Genomic DNA, 25,575 nt, shown 5'->3' with positions numbered 1-25,575 from the left:
GTTTCCAACCATCTAGCTCCTGGCATGAAAAAAAAACAAAAACAAACTTAGGTTTAGGATAAATATTTCATCAGAAAGAAAATTCCTAGAACTCTCAATTCTGGTCAGTAACTTCATACCTCTCTTTGTAAGCTTTATACACGGTACACAGAAAAAGCATGGGGTTTGGACTCTGGGTCCTAGTCCAGCTCTGCCACTTACCAGCCATGTGACTTGGGGCAAGTTCAGTTTCCTCATCTGTAAAATGGGGACACATGATCTGATTTAATACTCACAATAAACCCTGTAATGTATGTCAAAGTGTCTAGCACAGTGCCTGGCACATGGTAGGCTTTCAGCAAATGTTAGTTCCCTTCCTCTTCCCTTCCTTAAGCTCTGAAAGACAATGTTCCAAATTATGCTTATTCTGTATATTAGTTAAAAGGCATATAACCACCACAAATATATTTTCCCCTGGAGTTTCCCTTCTAACAAACCTGGGTAATAGAATGACTGAAACATATGGCTCTTATTCCTTATGTTTACAAATATGCCTCTTAAAAAACTTTTATAATTTCTACTCTATTTTATGATATCCCCTTAGAGAATAAATGATTAAAAGCTAATATAAAATGTCCTTTTTAATGTGCATGATCATTTAGAAGAGAACCTCGAAGGTGGAGAATCACAAATAAACAAATGATACAATCTCATCAGACTGGTAATAAGAAAACCAAAAACCTCGCCAGTCAAAGAGGTGTTGGTTTCTTCCAGACAAACAAACAAAAAAGAAATGAGAAATAAGAAACGCCTGTCTGGATAGCTTCCAAAATGAAACAATTTATCAACACCCCAAATGATGGTGATTTTACCTGTTTGTTTACTGAGATCTCTATAGCACTGAGCACATTAGCTGAATAAAAACATGTTTATATGTGCAGCTCCTACCTTCATATGTCATTTTGCTATGTGTGGCTAATCCCAAACACCTTGAAATCACGAGCAATGAGGTGACTTAGGAGTCGCACTTGTGACCACAGGCTTCTTCCCCTGGCTCCAGTGATCCACAGACCTCTCTTTTTTTTTGGTCCCCTCTCTCCCCGCCACCACATCAGTACTCATAATGCCCAAAGCAGGCTTGTCCTGCCTGGTGTCTCACATTGTCAAAAACTCTCCCTCCTCCACTGCTTCACTTTTTCGAGGAAAACCGAATCCTATGTAAATGTAACTAAGCACTGAACATTTTCGAATTTGTTACAATTACTATATAACACATAGAACATGGAGAATTAAGCCAGTACACATTTTTTATTTTAAGTTACACGTAAGAGACCTTGCTGAGTTGTTTATTAAGTGAAAATCTTAAAGTAAAAAAAAAAAAAGCCTACGTAAAAGACGAAATTATGCATATTGAAATTTAAAGTTTTATCTAATAAATTGGCCTACGACAGTAATAATAAATATTCTAGAGAAAAATCCATTTTGACAATATGATGCCAACTTTATTTTGCATGTTTTAGAAGCAGTGTATAGTATGCCATTATAACTTAGCTAACAGTAGCATTAATTTATCAGTGGCAGGTGGATTTTGAGGACCAGGGTGATATGGTGTGAACAGAACCAGGCAAGGAGTCGGAAAATCCCAAACTCCTACTTGCTAGCTTTGTGAGCTAGAAGAGCCTTTACCCACTCTGGGCTGTGTTCAGTGATATGCAAATGAGTGTAACAATATCTGGACTGAGTGTCTCAGTGAGAATGCATGGGAAGTATGTGGCTTCCTCCTGAGGACTTTCCTGATCCTTTAACCCACATTCCCAGCTTCCTGTGGGTCTCTGACCATTGGACAGCTTCTTTGATTGCATTCGCCACATTTGTATTTATGCTTATTTGTAAAGTTAAGTGATTTTAAAAAGTTTAAAGTTTGCATAAATGCAAAGTGCCATCATAATTATTTTATTAGGCAATATGTTCACAAAGGCAAATAAAACTGGACAAGACAAAACTATTATCCCAAATTATATTTCATTAGAAAATTTTCAAAAATAGTGGGGAAATAACATAATGGCCATTTCAGTATAACCTTCCACACAGGTTTGGAGGTTTACGGAAACTTAAGGCAAATGAGTGACTTGGGATTTTCACTTCCAACATGATTATAACTTGCTGTGCTACCAACTTGAACAAGCTGTTACGGACCTGATCCAAACTATTCTTTTATTAGAAAATTTCTGAACAAAAAACTTCCCAGAATCCTCCTTTCACAGAGGTGAAATGTATCCTTATTCTCATGCCTGAAATATTAACTAAGATACCATTCTCCAAATTTGAATAAGTTATAACATTTGTTTTTTTAACAATTCAGAAATCCAGGCTGACTACCATTCATTAGAGTTTTTTAGACTTGGAGGCTAAAAGATACAGAGTTAGGCTCCTAAACATAATCAGCTTATAAATAAACCCCAAACTTAGTTCTAACATAAATTTAAACTATATCCAAAGGACTCAATGATATAAATGATCAACTATCAATATTAACTTTCACATAAGATTCTATGATCCTATAAGCACATGCTCTTTAAACTTTTCCCAGACCAGTCATTATTTTGGAGCCTAATTTTGGTCTAGAGCAGTTTTCAAACTCTTAAGTTGTAAACACTGAGCAAGTCATAAAACCAATTTCATAGGTCAAAAACAGCATTTAAAAAATAGAAAAGTATGAGTACATCACATAGAGTAAATATAAGTACTGTTTTTGAAATGTTTTATGTAAACATGCTTGTTTTACACACGACAAACTCTACGGCCTCATCATGGATTAGCTCAATCCACAAAGGGGGTTGGGGGGCGTTGGGGGAGATCCCAGAGGTGGGCCCCAAAGCTGCTCTACTACACCTTCAAAAAAGGCCCCTTAAATGCTCTTTGGGCTCCTCGAAAAAGCAACGAAAATATGCTGTTCATTTTCAAATAGCATTTTAAATAGAACTGATTCTGTGAGAACCGACCAGCTTTCCAAAAATAATAATTTCAAAAAGTACAATGAGGTCTTATGGAAAAAGTCTGACATTTTTTAATTTCAGCATTTTGAAAATGTTAAACTGGAACAGGTAAATCATGTTTAAGCGTTACGGGTAAAAGTGTGAAAAAAGCCTTTTCAAGGATAGAATGTTCACTCTGGAAACATAAATGTATAAAATTGTTCACTTATTTATAAGCAATGGTTAAAATTTTATGGAAAAACTTAAAAACCTATTTAAATTTTTTCTCTGTCTTTTCGAATCATTTAATTTTATCTTTTGTTATGATTCTCTCTCATATTTGGACATGAGAATTAGAATTAAAGGCTTAGTAAAGAAAAATATAAACTAATAAATTTTAGGAAATAAATGTATGCACAAAAATGCCTTTTGGTTCAAAGACGCCTATGACATGCAGTGGTTGAAATTTCCCTTTAAGCCCATCTACATCTTACAACAGATCTGTCACTTGAGGGCTTCTGCCATCTTCTGCACCTCTAAAACTTCACAAAAACTTCTTTGAGAAAAACAACTGAACACAGGCTTCGCTTGCTCAAGACAATGGAATGTTCCTACCCAGGAAGAGACCCACTAAGTGTGCTGCTACGGTGTGGTGAAGTACAGGCACCCAGGCCTCGGGAATTCAACTGCAAACTCAGGGCCCGGCTAGCAGTCCGAAGGCACTCAGCTGCAAGTACCTAAGTCACAAGCATTACCTGTAACTGGCAACACCCCCGGACGGAACTGCAGGTGGGGCGGGAACTCAAAGACGAACACTCCCCTGACCTGGCGCTAGCGGGCGCTCCATCCCCAGGCACCCGCGCAGGCCCCTCGGGCCCCCGCCAGGCACACACACTTACCTCGGCAGAATCGTTAAGGCGAGGCTTACGGGGACCTGCTAGGGGTCTAAGGCGCAGTCGGAGAGGGTGGCAGCCCCCACCTGCGCGCGGCCGAGCGGAAAGAACTGACTCAATCGCAGCGTGACTCGGGCTGACGTCAGTGTGCAGCTCGCCTGCAGTTTAACTTTCCACTCCCTGCCGAACCGATTCCAGGAAATGTAATGACGTGGGCCCTTTGAACCCGGTTAGCTGAGAAACAGACCATTTTAAACAGGACGGAAGGAACGGCAGGCTCACAAACACCCGTGACGCGCTGGGTTTCCTATTCTGTTTTGCAGTTACATCTGAACGCAGCAATAAAATCGGAAGCTTACTTTTTTACAACTCGAACAGAATGCGTGCTTAACTTGAAGCTGCACTGGATCTGCAACAGGTTGCAGATGAATCAACAGCTTATTTTAGCAGAGCAAATGGAGACAGAAAGGCTTACCGCCTTGGTCAAGGAAGCAGCACAGTGCTGAGCAAAGAAGCAATTATGCTCAGATGCCTTCACAGAGTTCCGAGTACATACGGTTACACATTAGAGGAAACTTCTTACTCCTCGGCTACTAGAAAATTAATACTTTTTGAAACACTCAGAGGCCCCTAAATAATTCTTCTAAGCTTCAAAAAAAAAAAAAAAAATCTGCAGAATTTAAATCCCTCTTTAAAATTCTTACCTGTTTCATCTCCAGTTACAGCCATGACGGGCTTCTGCATACAGAACTGTCTTGCTTCCTCTATCACAGGTCCACATAAAGTGTTCCAAACCAGCAAGCATGTGCAGGGTAAGCAGGAGTACTGACATCACAGTGACATCACTAGCCTATCACTGCCATCAATTTGCTTTGTCACAGGCGAGCTCACTGAAACCAAACCCTCTAAAAACCCGTCCTGTAATAAACCATCTCAGTGCTCTTGTTTCTCAGTTTTACATAAAAATTGAGTTGGGCTCTGGCAAAAAAACAACTCATTAGCATTAAAAGTTACATGGCTATTTCTCAAGGGGCTACTTTTGTTTATTTATTTTTATTGTTCTGTCCAAGATTTCTAAGTAAACAGAGTGGGCATAAAACCCTATGTTTTTCATAGGATGAAAAAAAAAAAAATCTGACAGTCAGCCCAGAGATACACTGTGAAACGCAAAGAACTGTTATTTCACAGATACTTCTAAATTCGCCAAGAATATCCAGCCACTTTAGTTCACTTAACATTTTTATTTGCTACAACACCATAAAATCCAACTTTTCCTAAGATGACACAGAATTTGTTGATTTCACTTGAAAGGAGTAGACGCTGAAATTCTAAAAATCCACTGTGCCAAAAGTAGCAAGTATTATATAGCATTCTTCCATAAAAATTATATTGAACCATATGAATTAGCTAATATTCAACCTTTTCAGCCCACAGAGACCACAACTGCATGTGGCTCAATCTAATACACCATTTTACTGAATTTAAATCCCTTGAAAAGAATTTTGTGATTTAAAAAAAAATTAATAAATCACAATTATTAAATGTGCATTTAAAAAACATGTCCAAAAAAATAAAATAAAATGAAATAAAATAATAAAACACATGTCCACTTTCACTTGATCACTTAATGAAGGTTCTGCACATGAAGCATTGGATCACTACTGGAAATTTAATGATTATGAAGTTGGACAAAAGACCAGCCCAAGTTCAACAATGTACCAGACCATCCATAGCTCAGGGGGAAAATGATCTGCATCTCTACTGCACAAAAATAAGTGACATGTTATTGACCTTTTATCTTTATTGGTGAGTTTACAAAGCCCATTCCCTGTAAGATGAGATTCAGCGCGATCGAACGGCAATGAAAGAGCATTCCACGTGTTTGCCTTATTCAGCTCAGCACCCCTAGTGAGACAAGGACTTTACACTCAGACGCTTAGGAGGTGAGACATCAAGGGTTCTAGTACCTCTCCAGAGCACATAAACTGAAGACATCCTGGTTGAGTAAAGAAGTCTGCAGACCACTTAAGAGTCCACGAGGGTCTCTTTTCCATCCCCGCCACATCTAAGGCCTTGGTTCCAAGAGGACTAGTCAACTTTATGTCAAATGTGAGAAAGTTCAAACTGATTTTAAGCTCAACATTTCTTGAAATTGGCACGTAGGTTCTCTAAAGATATTAGTGTAAAAAATGGGTAGAGAAAGGAAGGAAAGAAGGGAGGTTGGTTGCTTGGCTGACTACTGCTCTTGGTAAGGTTTTAATAAATCCCCTGGGTCAGATAAACTTGGTTAATCAGCACATAGGACTAGTAACATTTTCACAGAGGAAGAGTATTTCACTTTCATTCAGTAAACGGTTATCGAACATTTATCATATGCCAAGGGACTGTGCTAGGGACCTTAGATCCGTATCCGAACAGAAGTCACCTTGTGGGCAGGACACAGAGAGTCATGTAAAGAGGGGAGAGGGGGATCCGTGCCCTCAGCGGGTGCAGGGGGAAGAGGTCATACAAGCCAGATTTGGAAGGTGCGGGAAGGCTTTCTAGGGAAGTGCTATCCCATGTGAAACCTGAATAATGTGCAAGACTGGGCAAGTGTTCCCAGCAGGGCAAATGGCTTGGTGTTTGAGGGCCCTTGGAGGGAGGGGGGGGCTCATTACAGGAAATGAAAGAAATTCAGCCCAGAGAGGGAGAAGTTCCTTTCCTAGGAAGGGAAGTAAGGCCTGGATCAAGCTGGGCATGGGCTTGGTTAGGGATTCTGACTTTGACTAACGAGAACAGGCACTCACTACAGGTTTTTGGCAGGAGGCTGACACAATTACACGCATATTTTAGAAACATCACCCTGAACTACAGAAGTGAGAGCAGAGTGGAGAAAGGGAAATGCTGGAGGCAGAGACTTTTGTTTTTAAGAAATATTAGTAGCTCCTGGAATCACTGGCAGGGGTGAAAAAAGGGAGCCTAGCTAAACTTTCAGGAGAAATTGCCAAAAGACCAGGCCAAAACAGGAGCCGCTGTTTCTGGCATGATTAGGAAAATCAGGACCCTGTTCCACAGCTACCAGCTTCAGGGCAGCCACCTGCAGGGTAGGGGTCTCAGTAACGCAGGTCAGAGGGATGAGAGCAGAAGGACTGTGACAATCGGAGTGGAGAGGAGTGAAGAGGAATGGCTGGAGAAGGGGAGGGAGAGAGACAGTGACACCCAGGTTTCTGGCTTGAAGCAGCAGGATGCTTCGTTACTGAAACAGAGAACAAATGGAGAATTGGGGAGGGAAAAATGGATGTGTGCCATGGGCAGGGATGAGCCCTCAAGCCAGGTAGAAGAGGGCCCCGGCCGCAGCTGAGCACCAAGCACCAGCAGCTCCAAGCTGGGCAGAGGAGGCTGGAAGAGGGTCAGGAGTATCCCCGAAGGTCAGGGAGGAGGAGTCAGTCGTGCTAAGTACTGCGGAGGGATCGACCAAGATGAGGGCTGAGACTCAGAGAGAAAAGGCTGTGACCTTTCAAGGCGATGACAAGGTGGATGATGGACAGAAAGCCAAGAATGCTCACGGACCTCACTATGTTTACAAAGATTTACTAGAACCCCTGACCAGCATTATTTTAAAAAAGGAAAAGGAGAAGGAGTTCCCATTGTGGCGAAGTGGAAACAAATCCGACTAGGAACCATGAGGTTGTGGGTCTGATCCCTGGCCTCGCTCAGTGGGTCAAGGATCCAACCATTGCTGTGGCTGTGGTGTAGGCCGGCCGTTGTAGCTCTGATTGGACCCCTAGCCTGGGAACCTCCATACGCTGTGGACATGGCCCTAAAAAGCAAAAAAAAGAAGAGAAAAGGAAAAGACCAGGCAAGGAGAAAGAACAAGAGGAATAAAGACTGGAAGGGAAAAATACAAACATCTTACTTGTGTTGGATATAAACATTCACGGAGCATCACAGGGAGATTCACCAAGAATCAGCATATTATTAGAATTAGAGTTTAGCAAGGTTCATTGGTAAATGGTAATTAAAAATCAGTATTTCTCTATACCAGCAGCAACAACTAGAAAAAAGTAACAGAAAGCTACCACTCACAATAGCAAAACAAACAAACAAAAAACCATCAAACATTTAAGAACTAATTAAAGAATGTGAGACCCCCATGGAGAAAATTTTAAACATAAAAGAAGTTAAATCTGAATGTGTAAGACATTCTGTGCTCTGTGGGTAGGAACATAAACTGGTGCCACCACCATGGAAAAGAGCATGGAGGGGCCTCAGAAACTAAAAGTAGAACTGCCATATGATCAAGCAATCTTATTTCTGGGTATTCATCTGAAGAAAATAAAAACGGCAACTCAAAAAGATGTCTATACCCTCATGTTCACTGCAGCAATATTTACAATAGCCAAGACATGTAAACAATTAACAGACAAATGGATAAAGAATATGTGGTGTGCAATATATATAACAGTATATACGTTACATAATATATGTGCACCTATATTATAGTATATACATTACATAAGAGATACATGTATGTTATAGTTTATGTGTGTATATATATTATAGCATATATTACATTATATTATAGCATATATATTACATATATAAATATACACCATATGTGATATATAGAGCATATATAGTGGTATATATACACACAATGTAATTTTATTCTGCTCTCAATAAAGAAATTCTGCCCTTTGTGACAACACAGATGGACCCTGAAGCCAGCATTGCGCTAAGTGAAATAAGTCCGACAAGGACAAATACTGAATGATCTCACTTAAATGTGGAATCTAAACAAACAAACCCAAACTTAGAGGCACAGAGAACAGACTGGTGGTTGCCAGAGACGGGGAGTGGGGGTGGGCGAAATGGGTGAAGCAGGTCAAAAGGTACAAACTTGCAGTTGTAGCATCAGTCAGTCCTGGAGATGTGATGTCTAACATGGTGCTTGCAGGTACATATGTGAAACATGCTAAGAGAGTAGAACTTAAAAAGTCCTCAACACAAGGAAAAAAAAAAAAAAAGACGATAACTATATATGGTTAAGGATGTTAACTAGACTCACTGTCGTGATCACTTACTGTGATTCATACAAATGCCGAGTCGTTACGTTGTACACTTGAAACTAATAATGTTAGGTGTCATTTATACTAAGATTTCAGTTCTTCCTAAATTAATCTATAAATTAAATGTAATCTCATCACTGGTTTTATTATTATAATTACTTGGAACTCAAACTTATTCCAAATGCATATGAAAAACAATGGTTCACAAAAGCTAAAAAACGCTAAAAAAAAAAAGTTAGAAGACAAAAAAAGGGCACTTGTTCTGTGACAACAAAACCAGTGTGGCTCTGGCAAGGCAGAACAAAGGGTGCCGAGGCAGATCGGGTCTGCGGGAGACCTACGTACTGCACAATTAAGACTGCCCATAAATCAATGGGCAAAGGACAAACTGTTAGTGGGGAAAACTAGTGCCATACACAGAGAAAAAGTAAAAATGGGTTCCCACCCAAAGCTATGCCCAGAGCTGGGCCACAGGTAGATTAAAGACATAATGTGAAAGGTAAAACTATAAAGCTAACAGAATCAATGCAGACAAATAGCTTTGCGACTTACGGAAGAAAAAGAGTTCTTAAAGTCCCCAAAGTAGAAAAATCTATGTGTGTATTATTGATGTAAAACACAAAACATTAAAAAAAAAAAACTCTCTTCTTCTTAAAGTATCAAGTTTTAAGTGGATGTTCCACATAACAAAGATATAATTAGAAGAAATAAGCATTCTTTATGATTATTCCTTTAGACAAATAGGGTTCATGAGTACCAGGGAAAAAGAATGAGTGCTTTAATTTTATATCTAAAAGAAAATACTGTGAATTTGTTTTTAACTTCATAAATGTCACTACTTTAGCTCTTCATACACTTTCATCATAATCCATATTAGCCCCCCAAATACCTAAGTAAATAAAACTAATTATCAAGAGACTCATCAATTAAAATCTGCTTTTTTCAATACTTGCAAGACACTCATACTAAAAGAACTGATATTACTCCCCTTAAAATTTGTGTAAATGCACCAAGGGGAATACAGTTACACTGAAACACCGAATTTTTGCAAGTTGTATTCAACACATTATAGTTATTTGAGTACAACTGAATGAAATCAAAATAATGTGTTACTCACTTTTAGCTGAAATCTTAGGTTACCCTAAAAGCTGAGGGCTACATCCCAACTGCTTTATTTCACTACCCTCAGCTTCCATAAGAGGTAGAACAGATACCTTAGAATTCAAATATACTAAGGATGGTCAAAAGAAAAACAAAAATCAACATTTGTTTTGAAAGGTGAGGTCTAGAAAGCAAGCCTGAGTGTAACAAGCGGGGAGAAAACCCAAATTCAGTGTCTCGTGGACTGGATACTTACATCTTCCTAGACTAGATACTAAAAACATATTCAGTACATTTATAATCCCCAAATGAAGAATATTTTCTTAATTAAAAACTTCATGTTTCCAATTTCTTTTTCCCATTATGTTACCCTGAATTTAGCATTTCATTAAATCTAATAAAACCTGCTAAAAATTGAAAATTGTATAATTTAACTTGTTTAATATACTACAATATTTCTCCTCTAAACCTTTTAAAGTGCTCCCTCTCCCCCAACCAAAAAAATCTACCACCTGTATATTTCAGAAAACTATGAAATCACCACTAAATGGTGAGCTATCATAACCCACAGATATTCTAAATGCATTAGATGAATGACATATACCTTGAACCACCACCTGGCTGCCTGGGACAAAGAACTGCTGTGTGCCATCAGCTGACTGTGCTGCGTACTGTACAATTGTAGCACCTGGCGGAGGAGCTCCTGAATTTGTCATTGTTAATGCCTGCAGTCCCTGAACACCATCAGATCCTGGGTTAGAAATCTGGATTGTTCCACCTTGGGCTATAGCAACTTAACAGAAAAAGAAAAGAAATATTAGAGAATTTCAAGATTCATTTTTAATAATCCCACATTGGAAGAATATACTTTGGATCTATTTAATGACCAAAGCTTCTCACTCTCAAGTTACTCTTAGTTCTCTAGGCAGAATGGATAAAGATATCCTCCTTTCATTGGACAACACTCTGAAAAAGCTCAAAACACTTGAAAATACCTTATGTTTCAGAACTGCTCAAATACATAAAACTCATGGGATTTCCCATTGTGGCTCACCAGGTTAAGAAGCCGACTAGTATCCGTGAGGATGCAGGTTCGATCCCCGGCCTCACTCAGTGGGTTAAGGATATGGCATTGCTGCAAGTTTCGGTGTAGGTTGCAAATGCAGCTCAGATCCCACATTACTACAGCTGTGATATAGGCTGGCAGCTGCAGCTCTGATTTGACCCCTAGCCTGGGAATTTCCATATGCCGGCAGATGCAGCCCTAAAGTGAAAACAAACAAACCAAAAAAAAACCCCAAAAACTCATGGAGTTGTCCTTCTCCCTGGCATCCATCCAACTTAATTATTTACGAGGAAGAATGAAGATGTAGACAGGGAGAAAGTCCATTTTTAAAATTTTTCCATTCTTTCATCTATCTTTAGGTATAAACATTATTCTATTATTTAATAAATGGTCAGTTAGCTTCCATTGAGGATTATAACCATAATGAATTTGTACCTTCATTCAGCTACTTGTCTAATTTATCATCAAAAGAAAGTAGCTTTCAATGGAATACATATGTATATGATTAACATGTATGTTTCGAAGCTCAAGTCTACAAAACTGTAACCTTTATCATTTTGACTATGCCAGGAGAACTCTGAAATATAAAATATTAGGTTGGAAAGAACCCTAAAAGGTAACTGTATTGAAAGAATTTGTGCTACAGTATTGACCTCCACAAAATGTCTTGAATAGCTGTAGCTAATGGTAACAAATATTAGGTGGACTGCCTTTAAACACTGAGACTTGCCAGTCATGTTTAAAAGTTTATATATTAACAGAAAGTTTCAAAAGAATAATTGATCGAATGTTAATGTTTTAAAATTTCACTCTAATAGACAAATAGGTAGTGTGTTAAATGTCTGGGAGTTCTATATACTTTAACATAAAGTTATAGTATGTTTTAGTTTAAATACTAGAGATTAAGTGGAACCAAGGACTATTCCTAAAAAAAAAAAAAAACATATAAAATAGCTAACTAGACTTTACAATGGAGATAAAAATAACACATAATCAGAATAACACAACATCTATAAATCAATGTAAATGCCTTACAGGAATCGCGTAGTAGCGTCTAAAGTATATTCTGAATATTTCTGAGTCACTCCCTAACTTTGTAACAGTACTTAAGCAAAGGACCACTTAAGTGATGATCGAATAAACCTGTCACAACTATTGGAAAGAATAACAATAACAACAAATCTCCAGTTCTTTGACCTAAGGATCTGGGGTCATTACAGCAAGATGGGTTAACATTTTTAAAAGGATTTCAACACAGAGGCACCATCTGATTCTAGTTCGTTGGCAGGCTGCTATATGATTGACAGAAACTGAAGAATAAGTTACCAAATGTCAATAGCACAGCGGTTGAGAAACTCTGAGGTAATCCCACTTTGTCTGGCTCATCTTGAGCGTTATATTCTTTGCACACATTTTAAAAATAAGATTTCACCATGATTCTCTAAATATTTCAAGGGTCTCAGGACTCACCCCTTAATAATAAGAGGGTTTGAGAGAAATCTGAAGAAGAGGGGATATTGCTTCCTTGGATCTTCAAGGCTGGACATGAAGGAATTTCATGTTATCATATTATTTGAGTGCCTATCTTCAAGTCGAAAGTTTGATGTCACAGAAATAGTGCTTTAGAAAGACATAGGGAGTTCCTGTCCTGGCTCATCGGTTAACGAACCTGACTAGGATCCATGAGGATGCAGGTTCGATCCCTGGCCTCGATCAGTGGGTTCAGGATCCAGCGTCACTGTGAGCTGTGATGTAGGTTGCAGACTCGGCTAGGATCTGGTGTTGCTGTGGCTGTGGTGTAGGCCGGTGGCTACAGCTCCAATTGGACCCCTAGCCTGGGAACCTCCATATGCCACTGGTGCCGCCCTAAAAAGACAAAACAAATTAAAAAACTAAAAAAAACAGAAAGACATAGGCAGTGGAACCGCAATGTTAAGAAGCACAAAGCCTAGCAGATAGCAGGCACTCAGTAAATACAATGAATGCATGGCTAGCATTTCTTCAAGACGGAATATATAAAAACAACTTAAGCCGCATGTTAATCTAGAAGAGTTAAATGAAGAATGGTTTTAAACTATAAATTATTTTCCAGGGCACAGTCCTTGAGGTACTAGCCTGTTGTGTCCCCTCTTTTCCTGGCCACTAAGGCTACTTTTTCTGTTTCCTAAAACAAACAAAAAAACCCCAAACCTTAATTTTCCAATATTGACAACACAACTATCAAGTTTTTGGATTAGTTAAAAAAATCGGAGGGGAGAGTAGTTGCTTCTAGGGATAAGAACCATGAAATAAAGATCCCTTTTTTTTTTTTTCCAGTATTTCCCCATATTTCCAACCAAACATTTTTGCTTTTATACTCTGAAAAGCTGATATATCCAAGAATCTGTTCCTCTTATTATTTATTTATTTGTCTTCTTTTAAGGGCTGTACCTGCGGCATACGGAAGTTCCCAGGCCAGGGGTGGAATCGGATCTGGAGCTGCTGGCCTATGCCGCAGCCACAGCAATGTCAGGTTCATTACTTCTGAGCCACGACGGAAACTCCTAAGTTTATTTCTGGTGTGGAAAACAAAACACACATACACACCATGCACATGCACACAGAAGCTGGGTCTAGGGAGAAAAAGTTCCTACTGATGAGTTTGGTCTTTAACCTAACTTTCATTTTTTGTACCCAAGGCACTCTTGATTTGGGCATTATCAAACAACAGAGGACCTTCTCATTCAAAATGTCACCCCACAGCTGACAATAAATAAGATTTCCCAGTGCTTCAGGATACCAGAAATAGGTTTTGTGGGTATGTGTGCATATTCAAAAGATGTGAGGTGGAAACTTTTTAGGTTACATAATATACAAGGATAGCATAATATTTCAGGAGACACAACATGAAGTAGCAGGAAAAATTAAAATGAAATTAACTGAATGTGTTTAGTCATATCTCCTTTTACCTATTAATTTTTTAAATTTATGGAAAATTTCTAGTGAACATAAAAGATGAAAGAATTTTGTCATTTAGTCTCCCTGTTCACTTACTCCAAACTTTTTGTGTGTCGAGTATTTCAAAACAAATCTCAGACATCATGTTTGACTAATCATTTTAAATAAGTTGACTGGCCCATATCAAAGCCATTACTAACCAATGAAAATAGAATACCTTTATGTTTCCTACTAATCTGGGAGGACCTAGGTCTTATTAATGCTTTCTTGGACTGACATATGCAACTGAGGCAAAAAAAGCTTTTTTTTTTTTTTTGTCTTTTTTTTTTTTTTTTGCCATTTCTTGGACTGCCCCTGCGGCATATGGAGGTCCCCAGGCTAGGGGTCCAATCAGAGCTGTAGCCACCGGCCTACACCAGAGTCACAGCAATGTGGGATCCGAGCCGCGTCTGCAACCTACACCACAGCTCATGGAAACGCCAGATTCTTAACCCACTGAGCAAGGCCAGGGATCGAACCCGCAACCTCATGGTTCCTAGTCGGATTCATTAACCACCGTGCCACGACGGGCGCACATGGAGCACCTGGAAGTTCCCAGGGCAGGGATCGAATCAGAGCTGCAGCAGCCGGCCTATGTCACAGCCACAGCAACACGGGACCTACACCACAGCTCCCTGCAATGCTGTGGCACTGGCATTAAGTGGGATCTTTAACCCACTGAGCGAGGCCAGAGATCAAACCCGCATCCTCATGGATACTAGTCAGGTTCGTAACCCACTGGAACTCCCCAAAACTTATACTTATGGCCACTTTGTTGTTCATGATGAAGAGTCCACACTGGTCTATAAATACTGATAACTCAAGTAGAAGTAAAAGTGGCTTATTATTTTAGACCATATGAATACTTATTTTTCTCTTTCAAGTAATCCTTAATAACATTATACATTAATGAAATAATATAAATAGAATTAAAAGTGAACAGTTAGATTATATAATCAATTAAATTCTATTTCAGGGAGTTCCCTTCGTGGCACAGTGCAAACAAATCCGACTAGAATCCATAAAGATGTGAGTTCGATCCCTGGCCTCGCTCAGTGGGTCAGGGATCCAGTGTTGCTGTGGCTGTGGTGTAGGCTGGCAGCTGTAGCTCCATTTTGACCCCTAGCCTGGGAACTTCCATATGCCTTGGGTGTGGCCCTAAAAAGCAAAAAAAAAAAAAAAAATCTACTTCAGTGTCCACTATTAATTGATTCAAGCCTGCTAGTAGTGGTGGGACGTGGTTAGGCTCTGCTGAGTTGTTCCGAGAGGTACCTAATGTCTCAGATGAGCTATACCCCATAATTAAGTAGGTTGCTCTACACCCACAGATTGAATATTGAACAACACGGACCTTACATTAAACAAAGAGTTTGTCTAGAGAGAGTATAATTTGTTAATTATTTTTCTACTAAGTTAGTTTTAGTGGTTACACAAATGTCTTTATAGACATTGTTATATAGTCATGACATTGAGTTTCAAATAAGTATTAACCCAGGTACAGTCTCCAGACCCTGAATTTACCATATACCACGGTAACCAGGATGATATCATATTAACTTGTTTGGGCAATAAACATTTTTTTCTTTCTTTTTAGGGCAGCACCTGTGGCATGCGCAAGTTCCCTGGCTTGGGCAAACAGGAGCTGCAGCTGCCAGCCACAGCCACGCCAGATCAAAGCTGCATCTACAACCTACATTGTAGCTTGTGGCGATGCCAGATCCCTAACCCACTGAGCAAGGCCAGGGATTGAACCTACCCTCACGGATACTAGTCAGGTTCTTAACCCTCTGAGCCATGACGGGAACTCCCTAAACAACAAATTCTTTAAAACTTTCTGGTATGAAAACCTGTGTTTAAAAAATCTGCTATTTCTACTACTCAGTGTCATTAATGACTTCTCTCCTAGGGCTATTAATATCACTGAAGCAAGGAAAATACTACTTATGGAATAAAAATTCAAGAATTTTGGTTAAAAAAAAGTTTAATTCAAAAAATAATATTTTAAAATCTTGTGTAATCAATAAAAAAGGAAGAAAAGGAGGATGGAAAACTAAGAAAGAAAAAAAAAAACCTCAAGATCAAATAAGGAAGGAGCAGGGAGTTCCACTGTGGCACAGTGGGTTAAGGGTCTGGTGTTGTCACTGCAGTGGCTTGGTTTGCTGCTGTGGCAAGGGTTTGATCCTGGGCCCAGACACTTCCACATGCCAGGGGCACAGACAAAAAAGGAAAAAAAAAAAAAAGACTGCCTTCAAATAAGGAAGGAGCAGATGTTATTTTACATGAAAAGATTTCACTTGTTAATCTCAAACCTGAACAAATGAGCTAATCAAAACACATAAACATGTAAATATTTACTTATAATTTAAAACCATCTTTATTCCAAATTTCAATAAAAAGATTCATAAATAAAACTTCATTGAGTGAACTTTAAAAAAGGAACAGCAGATCTTTCCAGTGAATTCTTAGACGGAAATTCAAAAAGAGCACAAACAGAACCTGTGAGTACCTACGCCTGAAAGCCAAGAGGTGCATACAGCAGAAGACTAAAACAGCCTCATCTTAAAACAAGAACAGCAACACTCAGGTTAAAAAGCAGATTTCCATCAATTAGATACCTTCTAAGTCTGCTCTGAAAGGTACCTGGGGAGCAGGTAAGAAAAGTCCCTCCTAAGAGTAATAAATGCAACTGCATTTACTTTAGAATGCACAAGCCTATAGTGCAAATTCCTCCTAATGAAAAAATGGAATCAGTGTTTAGTCATTTGAGTCTCCTGAGCATTCTGAATTCTTCAGGCAGTCCACAAAGCTCACAAGTATCTTTCTTCATAATGGTGGATTTAGGACTGACCCACTTACCTTTACTGTATAAGACTCCAGGAAAGATGAGTTAATAGAGACCCACTCAAAAAAGATTCCTAGTAAAATAAAGTAGCACAAGTAGAGAGGCAGGGACATTTAGGAAAAAAAAAAAAAAAATTGAAGTCTTGGGTGATAGTCCTTAATTGGTAAGGGAAGAGGCTGGGTAAAGGAGATGGGGGATTAAAAAAAAACCCAACAACTGTCTTTAGAGGAAATTTAATGAATTAAGAAACTACAAACATTTAAATACCTGCAATAGCGCATATAAAAGAACCACACATTGTCCCTATGTAAATGAATTCACTCCCATTTAATGCATGTCTTAAATGTCCTATGCAGAAAATAACATTCTTTGCTAATTCCAAGACCATCTGAAACACCATCTTTCAGAAATATTCTCTTGAGCCAGAACAAATTTCCTTTGACCAGAATGACTTAATTAGCATACAGCAAATCTAAATCACTAAGAACTGCACTTCCAGTAAAGTTTCAAAAGTGTAAATTCACTTTCTTGGTGTTGCAATAATGAATCCCTGCCTATTTTAAGTTCTTTTCCCTACTTCCGGAAACAGCCTATGCTAACTTTCACTTCTTATTTTTGCGATTAAAAAATAAGTTGAAATAATCAGGCCGACTTCAGTCAAATAACTCACTTTCAACTATTAAAAATGACTACTTGTCTATGAGAAAGCCTGAGTACATTTATTTTTACTTCTTCAACTTTGACTCACAAAGTCCTTTTATAGTTCTTTTGTTTTTAACTCCAACTAGCTCATGATATCAAATTAAAAATAAATAATCTAAAAACAGGAGTTCCCGTTGTGGCTCAGAAGAAACAAATCTGACCAGTATCCATGAAGACACAGGTTCCATCCCTGGCCTTGCTCAGTGGGTTGGGGATCTAGCGTTGCCGTTGGTGTAGGTCGCAGACCTGGCTTGCATCCCATGTTGCTGTGGCTGTGGCACAGGCCAGTGGCTACAGCTCCAATTCGACCCCTAGCCTGGGAACCTCCATATGCCATGCCTGCGGCCCTAAAAAGACCACACACACACACACACACACACACACACACAAGTAGCATGTCTCTTTTCCCCCCACAGTTAAAATCCATTATCTCCTTTTGTCCTCACATTAACTCTGGAGTTTGGCAATTTAGCATCATTCCTACTTCAAAGATTAAAACCTGAGACATGGAACTATCTCACTCTGGTTCAGGTAACAAACAGCAGGACCAGGCGCTGCCTTCCCCACGTCATCTCCAGCTTCAACATATCCTCAGCCCAACACGTTCTCACAACTTCAAATTCCCAGCTAATAATCTAGGCAAATTTACCCATAGCATCCCCGTCCATATCACTTAGAAAGAGAATAATTCCTAGGCAGCATCAGGATATGCCAGAGAACTGTTTAAGATGACGGTATCTTAGATCACCCTTCAAACTTTAAGATGTCTTAGTATTATCTCAGCAATAATTTCCAACTTTTTCCCTGTTGTGATACAAAACAGAAAATGATAGTATGTGTACAGCCCACTGCTCAAAGCCAGAGATGACCAGCCAAGAGGCTCCAGCAGCTCCAAGCCCTGCCCAGCCGCTCTTGGGACTGAGGGTGGGGACTGCACTGCTGAGGCACGTGGCACAGCAGTTCTAAAACTCCTCCCATGTATCCCCAGTGGGCCAGACAAAAAAGACACAGAAATCAGAGAAGCAACAAAAGGGGAATGAAAGTGAAAACCTCAAGGCCTAACTCTTACAGCCATGAAGAGTTTTCCACCGTTGACTTTGGATATATCCAAACACCATCCCACAGAGGGTGTGTACACATTACACCCCAGTTCTGCCAGGTATCAGAGTAGAAGCTACCCAAAGAACCAGAATCACCAAAGTGGAATTTGTTTAACTCTGCAAATCTACCATCACCAAAAGGAAAACTCAAAGAACTAATGACTAGATAAGGTTTTCCCACAGATTATAGTTTGCTTTAACAGCCAGGTCATAAGTTAAGACTTGAGACTTTCTGTAGGTATTGCTACTTTATAAAAGGAAAATAGAAAATACATCTAAAATCTTAAAACTGTACCTGGATCAACACATTAACATCACACATATTCCTCGACCTAACCAGCTTTCTAAAAAAACTTTTTTACTGTCCTTTTTCTCTCTTTTCCTCCCCACTTTTCCTCCTAGCTCTCATTTTTTACTGAAGTATTTTTAAGTATCAACATTCTTGATGTGGGAAAAGACTAGTGCTTTAACTGGAGCAAAAAGCACAAAGTTAACAGCCCATTAAAATGCACAAGACTAAATGTGAATGTATCTGTTTATTTACAGCTTTTGGTGCTTAAAATTTCAAAGAAATGATCTGTCCAATTGTTCAGTTTAAAAAAAAATAAATCATTTTCCATTCCCTTCTAGAAAAAGCTATAGCACAAATTAACACAGTAGAGAGTAGTGAAAACAGAATTACATTTAAAACAGAGATTAGAAAACATATGCAGCTCTTTTAAATTAGTAAGTATAAAATGTAACTGTTGGTAACAAAAGCCAACAAGAACGAAATACAGACATTTATATCTTATTATGTTCACATGCATCATAAAGACAAAAACAGTTAAGTTTTAAACTTTTACTAGATATGAATATAAACATATAAAGAGGAAAAACCCTCCCTTTATCCTTACCACAAAGTTTGCGTCTATATTCAGTAATTTTTTTTTTTTTAACTTTTCAAAAGTATATGACAAATGTCAGTACAAATCTCTTACTCTTTTACACAGTTTAGGTATTGTGATGCATTTTAAGATGGGACTGTTTAGTGCCAAAACCCAAGTGGCTTCAAGGAAACCAGAGAGACTTAAAGCTAGCACTACATCATAGGGAGTTGCAGCATACATACTGTATTGCCCCGTGCTAGTCTGATATATGCTAGTCGGCACTGCCATGGCAGCGATATTAGGTGGCGTTCCTTCTTCCTCTGATTTTTCTTCTTCAATCTTGGGAACACCAGGCACATCAGAGGAAAGTTCATTCAGTATTTTTCTAAAATATAATTTAACAAAAGGAATAATGAAGATACGTGAATGAGATTTAAAACAGAAAAGCTAAAAATGGGAGAATCCATTTGATGGATAATTATTCTCCCTCTTTGGAAAAAGTATCATTCTAGTAGGAAACTTAACTTACCTATAAGAAGGTCTTCGTGACAGGATTTCTCTACGTTTATGAGAGTCAATTACACCTTCTGATTCTGCAGACTCATCTGTCTCTGCAATTGTTGCTACCTATAACACAAGAGTTCCTGAAGTGTATCATAAAATCTATGATATCGTCTTCATTCACAACACAGTGTTTAAGTGCCTTTGTGAGCAGCACTAAGCCGGGCTCTGGGGACAGAACACACTAACTGCACCCAGGGCGCCCACAATCTGGCTTAGGAAAGGAAGCGTGCCAACACTAGGCTGCACAACCAACCTGGGTGCAAAGGATGGCAAAGGTAACGAATGCTACAGAAATGCAAATGACTGTCAGGCAAGGCTTCAGGAAAGCACTAAGTGTAAGACACAAGACCTAAGATCCCAACCCTAGAAACCTCTCACAAATAAAGCAGGGTGAAGCCAGTGAGTGACAGAGGCAGAAATAGTGTCTTAGTTTCATAATCACTCAGGTAATTTGAACTGGGTCTTCATTTTTTTTGGGTCTTTTTTGTCTTTTTAGGGCCACACCCATGGCACACGGAGGTTCCCAGGCTAGGAGTCCAATTGGAGCTATAGTGGTCAGCCTACGCTGGAGCCACAGAAACGTAGGATCCAAGCTGCAACAGAGGATCTAAGCCGTATCTGCAACCTTCACCACAGCTCACGGCAAAGCCAGATCCTTAACCCACTGAGCGAGGCCAGGGATCAGACCCTCTTCCTCATGGATGCTAGTCGGGTTTGTTAACTGCTGGGCCACAATAGGAATTCCTGAGCTGGGTCTTTTAATTAGACATTAGCTAGATCCAAAGAAGAAAGTATATTTAAGCAGGTAAACCTGTAACAAGACTGGTTAAAGTTAGGATTTATATCGCATGAATATAAATCCTTGGGTTGGGGCTTGATGGCAGATCTTGAAAGTCAAAATAAGAAATTTCTCTTTAGGAGCACCCGTCATGGTGCAGCAAAAATGAATCCGACTAGGAACCATGAGGTTGCAGGTTCAATCAAACCCTGGCCTCTTTCAGTGGGTTAAGGATCCGGCGTTGCCATGAGCTGTGGTGTAGGTCAAAGACGCTTCTTGAATTGGGCCTGGCTGTGGCTGTGGAGCAGGCTGGCAGCTATGGCTCCTATTGGACACCCAGCCTGGGAACCTCCATATGCCCTGGGTATGGCCCTAAAAAGACAAAAATAAAAAATTTTTCTTTAAAAGAAAGATCAGAGTTTTAAATATGATCTAATTTTCTCAAGCATGTAATAGCATAATAACAGAATATTAAAGAAAGTCGTGGAGTTCCCATCGTGGCTCAGTGGTTAACAAACCCGATTAGTAACCATGAGGTTATGGGTTTGATCCTTGGCCCCGCTCAGTGGTTTAGGGATCCGGTGTTGCTGTGAGCTGTGGTGTAGGTTGAAGATGTGGCTCAGATCCCACATTTCTGTGGCTGTGGTGTAGGCCAGCAGCTGTAGTTCTGATTGGACCCCTAGCCTGGGAACGTCCATATGCCGCAAGAGCAACCCTAAAAAAAAAAAGACAAAAAGAGCCCCCCCACACCAAAAACGCCATAAAACTAAAATAATGGAGTTCCCGTCGTGGCGCAGTGGTTGACAGGTCCGACTGGGAACCATGAGGTTGCGGGTTCGGTCCCTGCCCTTGCTCAGTGGGTTAACGATCCGGCGTTGCCATGAGCTGTGGTGTAGGTTGCAGACGCGGCTCGGATCCTGTGTTGCTGTGGCTCTGGTGTAGGCCGGTGGCTACGGCTCCGATTCAACCCCCAGCCTGGGAAGCTCCATATGCCACGGGAGCGGCCCAAGAAATAGCAACAACAACAACAACAACAAAAGACAAAAAAAAAAAAAAAAAAAACTAAAATAATTAATCTCTACAACATGACTGCTCTCAATATATTCAATCATCTATCATCCAGAGTCTAGGACAGTTCTGAGTTTACAAATCTCACTTTACTTAGTATTACAATTACACAGGATGTGATTTGGGCACAATCAAAACAGCTTATTAAAATGCCAACAGTGCAAGCAGGAATGTATACTTCCCAAGGCACACAGATGTGCATAAATGTTTACCTACACATACAACCATGCATCACTGGTCATGGACACTCCACACATAAAGCACACTCACCCAGGAACAGAACTTACTGGAGAAAATGTCATTGCAATCAGACAACCATATACCATCACCAAATATTTATCACTCTACACTGGGCTTTCACACATCTCTCCTAGAATCCTAACAACCTCCTTATGTGAGGTACATTATTATCTGAGAAAGTGAAAGCTGAAATTCATCATTCAAAAGGTACAATTCTAAGACAAGATCCAGAGGCACCTATCCCTACAAAGGTAATTAAATCATCCAATTAATAAAATCCAAAAGTGCCTACTGAATATAAGACAGTATTTTTTTTCCAGTAGCAGCCAGGTTAAAACTAAACAGAAATACCTGCGGAGACCCCAATAAAAGCCGTAACACAAAAAGGAGTGTGGAAAGGCCTTCTTGTTTTATAATTAGCTCAGAGAGAGTCAGAAACTCCTGGAATTAAAGGTCATCACAGGAAAAATTTTTTTAAAAGACAAAACTGAGAATCACTCTTATGCTTCTGAACAACACCCCGAGAGAGACACTTATACCTCAAAGATAAGCAAGCTTTTAATACATGTGGATTTATTACTATAGGTATCACATTGCAACTCTCATCCTTATTCTGCAACAAACTGGATTCAAGTATGCAGGAAAAAGACAAGACCAGCTAAGATTAAGTATAAACAACTAAGTTTTCCTCGGCGATCTTTTTGTCATCATTAGGTTCAAATAATTTCAACATTTGAAGGGTAATAACAAACTGACCTTAAAAAGAAACAGAAACAAATTCAATAAAAAAGTATGCTTTAAAAATTACATACTTAATAATTCACATCTGTTAATGCAAAAAAATGTTTTAGCTTTGAAAAATGTTAAGAATTTATGACCAACTTTGATGATAATAAATAACAAAAAACATCTCTGGATCACAACCACAACACTGACCACGTCTAAAAAAAAAAAAACAAGGTTTAATCTGATGTATAAATACAACATCAAAGTAACAATAATATCGTGTTACACATATTGAATTAACCTCAAACCTAAATGTCCACCACTAATGGGAGTCCTCACGAAAACAGCATCAGCACTGCAATCTTTACATTACCATGTTTATCAGACGTCTCCAAAGAATCCTCAGAATACTTTTAAGCATCTTTGGAGAGCTTTGCTAAACAAATCTGTGTTAAGCAGAGAGCAACAACTTAAAAGAGAATGACTCAACCTGCAAATTAAGAGCTGATAACAAAACTGCAACTTGAGTCAAATCTGTTATCTAACAGGACACAAATGCACTTCACACACAAAAAGGAAATTCCTCCAAATGTTTAATAACAAGTTTGAGCATCAAAGCTACATGAAGAAAATGAGGATAAGTGAATTAGTAAGAGGAAAAAAAAAAAAGAAAAAAGCTCAAGAAAGTCAAAGACAAATCACCCAGGAATGGGGGCTAACCTGAACAGTTTGTATTTGTGGTGACTGAATAATCGATGGCTGTGGTGTCGGAATTACTCCCTGGACATGGACAGTTTGGCCTGAAGGTAACTGCACTAGAGTTACAGCTGGGGAGCCTCTTCCGGTGCCTGATCCAGCTACAGAAACCTGCAAAAATGACCATCACTAGAATTAAAGCTGAACCTTGTTTTTGCTCTTTTCATTTTTCTTAAAGAAATACCATTCACCATTATGACTGGCCTATTTTTCCTGCTTCTAAGAAATGACAAGCAAGCCAGGGTACTTACCATTAGGAGATGGTCACTGTCCTGGAACAGTCATTCTCTGATGTGATAGATATTAAAGAACCCATGCTCCTGACTTTCGGTTCCCATGCTTCGGTGGCTAAGAATGTTCTAATCGCAAAGTTCTAAAGCAGTTAAACTACCTCACTAAGATCTCACTGGTGGTTTAGGCCAGAGTATAAACCACCCTCTCTAATTTCCTCAGAGAAATGGGAGACTGAACTTAAATATGGTCAATTATTTTTTAATAAATGAGACTTCTGATATACGATACGGTATTACTTCAGACACAAGCTAATGCCTTGTCTCTATACTGATGAAAACTGCAGTTGCTTTTATGTCCCAATAGCCACAAAAAAAGCCAAAGAAACACCCCCAGCATCTCCCAACCAGAGAAAGCCTGTGCCTTGGAGCTGGTAGGGCCCTTGCACACTGCCCCCCACCACAGCTCCAACATTGGAGGGGCCAGAACCATCAATAGCACAGAGAGGAAAGCACAGCCATTTCCCAGCTACCTTGGGTGCTTTCAACAAAGATCCCTACCCACAAAAAACCCTCACTTCTTTGGACTCAAAACCTGCCAAGTTTCTAATTAGTAAACAACTCATTCCTAAAAGCGAGTGTAATCTTAGAAACTGCCTCATTTTACTAAGTTTCGCTATTCATTATGACTGACTCAAAACAGCCAAAGACTCTGGCCATGAAAGGAGCTACTAGTTTCTATCAAGAGAGGTGGCGGACCACAGAATCTAAAACTAACTCTGAAGAAAGCCTCTGTGGGAACACACTTTTAGGAAAGCAAGTTTCTAATCTACTTATATTAATACTTTTTTTGTTTGTATTGTTTCTTTTTTCTTACATTAATACTTTTAAAAATCATTAAAAACTGGGTTTATAATAAATAATTATATTTATTTACATCATTCTCTTGGAAGGCAAACTTGTTTAGCAACCCAAAAGTAAAAAATCTTTTATCCATGAAAGAGAACCTATGAGGAGAGTACTGAACTCAGTGCACTAGGGTGGAAAAAGCAAAATTGCTAAAATCAACACTTAAGGAACAATAGCACACTAACAATACAAAACTAATTGCTCCATTGTCCAGGTCATGAAAACCACAGGAGTACAGAACAGAAAGATCAGTATGGGCCTGAACAACAGGCGGAGGCGTTGCGCAGAAGCAGTGCCTGAGCTGGGCCTTGCAATAGCCTGGATTACAACATCTGGACAGAAAAGTGAGAAACTGGGGCAGAGATACCCAACATGTATGCAGCCCAAGTGGCAAATTCAGTCCATCTGCCCCTGTAGTATTACTGCCTACTTCAGATTTTAATGGAAATAAAAAGGTCATCCTATAATGAAGCCAGCAGATTTAACAACCGGAAGTTCAAAAACCACTGGATTTAAAGCTACAAACACTCCCTCCATGAATTATAAAAAGGCATCTACCTCTTTGTGAACCAGTTGCCAAAAGGTATTCTTTTGCCAAATGACTAATTCTCAAACTTCTTAGTCTCTCAAACTTCTTAGTCTCAAACACCTTTATGCTCTTAAAAATTATTGATGATCTCAAATAACTCCTGTTTTTGTGATTTATATATCCCGTAGGATGCTGTAAACAAACAACCTGCTCTTGGGAAGGGA

General features: G+C 39.2%; 1 protein-coding gene across 27 annotated transcripts in view; it reads right to left on the bottom strand.

The window, feature by feature from the left end:
- CREM (cAMP responsive element modulator) overlaps positions 1–25,575 on the bottom strand; it is a 66,088-nt gene that overhangs the window by 9,356 nt on the left and 31,157 nt on the right. For 4 of the 27 annotated variants that reach the window (XM_003482828.4, XM_005668185.3, XM_013980302.2 and 1 more), the window contains 5 exons: positions 23,648–23,794; positions 20,081–20,178; positions 19,794–19,936; positions 10,601–10,789; positions 202–237 (listed from right to left, as the gene is read on the bottom strand). In XM_003482828.4, the coding sequence (XP_003482876.1) occupies positions 202–237; positions 10,601–10,789; positions 19,794–19,936; positions 20,081–20,178; positions 23,648–23,794 (613 nt within the window). Of the gene's footprint in view, positions 1–201; positions 238–3,853; positions 4,520–4,551; positions 4,919–10,600; positions 10,790–19,793; positions 19,937–20,080; positions 20,179–23,647; positions 23,795–23,934; positions 24,744–25,575 lie in introns of those variants that run through there. The other 23 variants (XM_013980294.2, XM_021064987.1, XM_005668191.3 and 20 more) reach the window with 11 other exon arrangements.

Source organism: Sus scrofa, chromosome 10 (assembly GCF_000003025.6).
Source record: "Sus scrofa isolate TJ Tabasco breed Duroc chromosome 10, Sscrofa11.1, whole genome shotgun sequence".
Taxonomy (NCBI): Eukaryota; Metazoa; Chordata; class Mammalia; order Artiodactyla; family Suidae; genus Sus; species Sus scrofa.
This window is presented reverse-complemented; position numbering and strand designations above follow the sequence as displayed.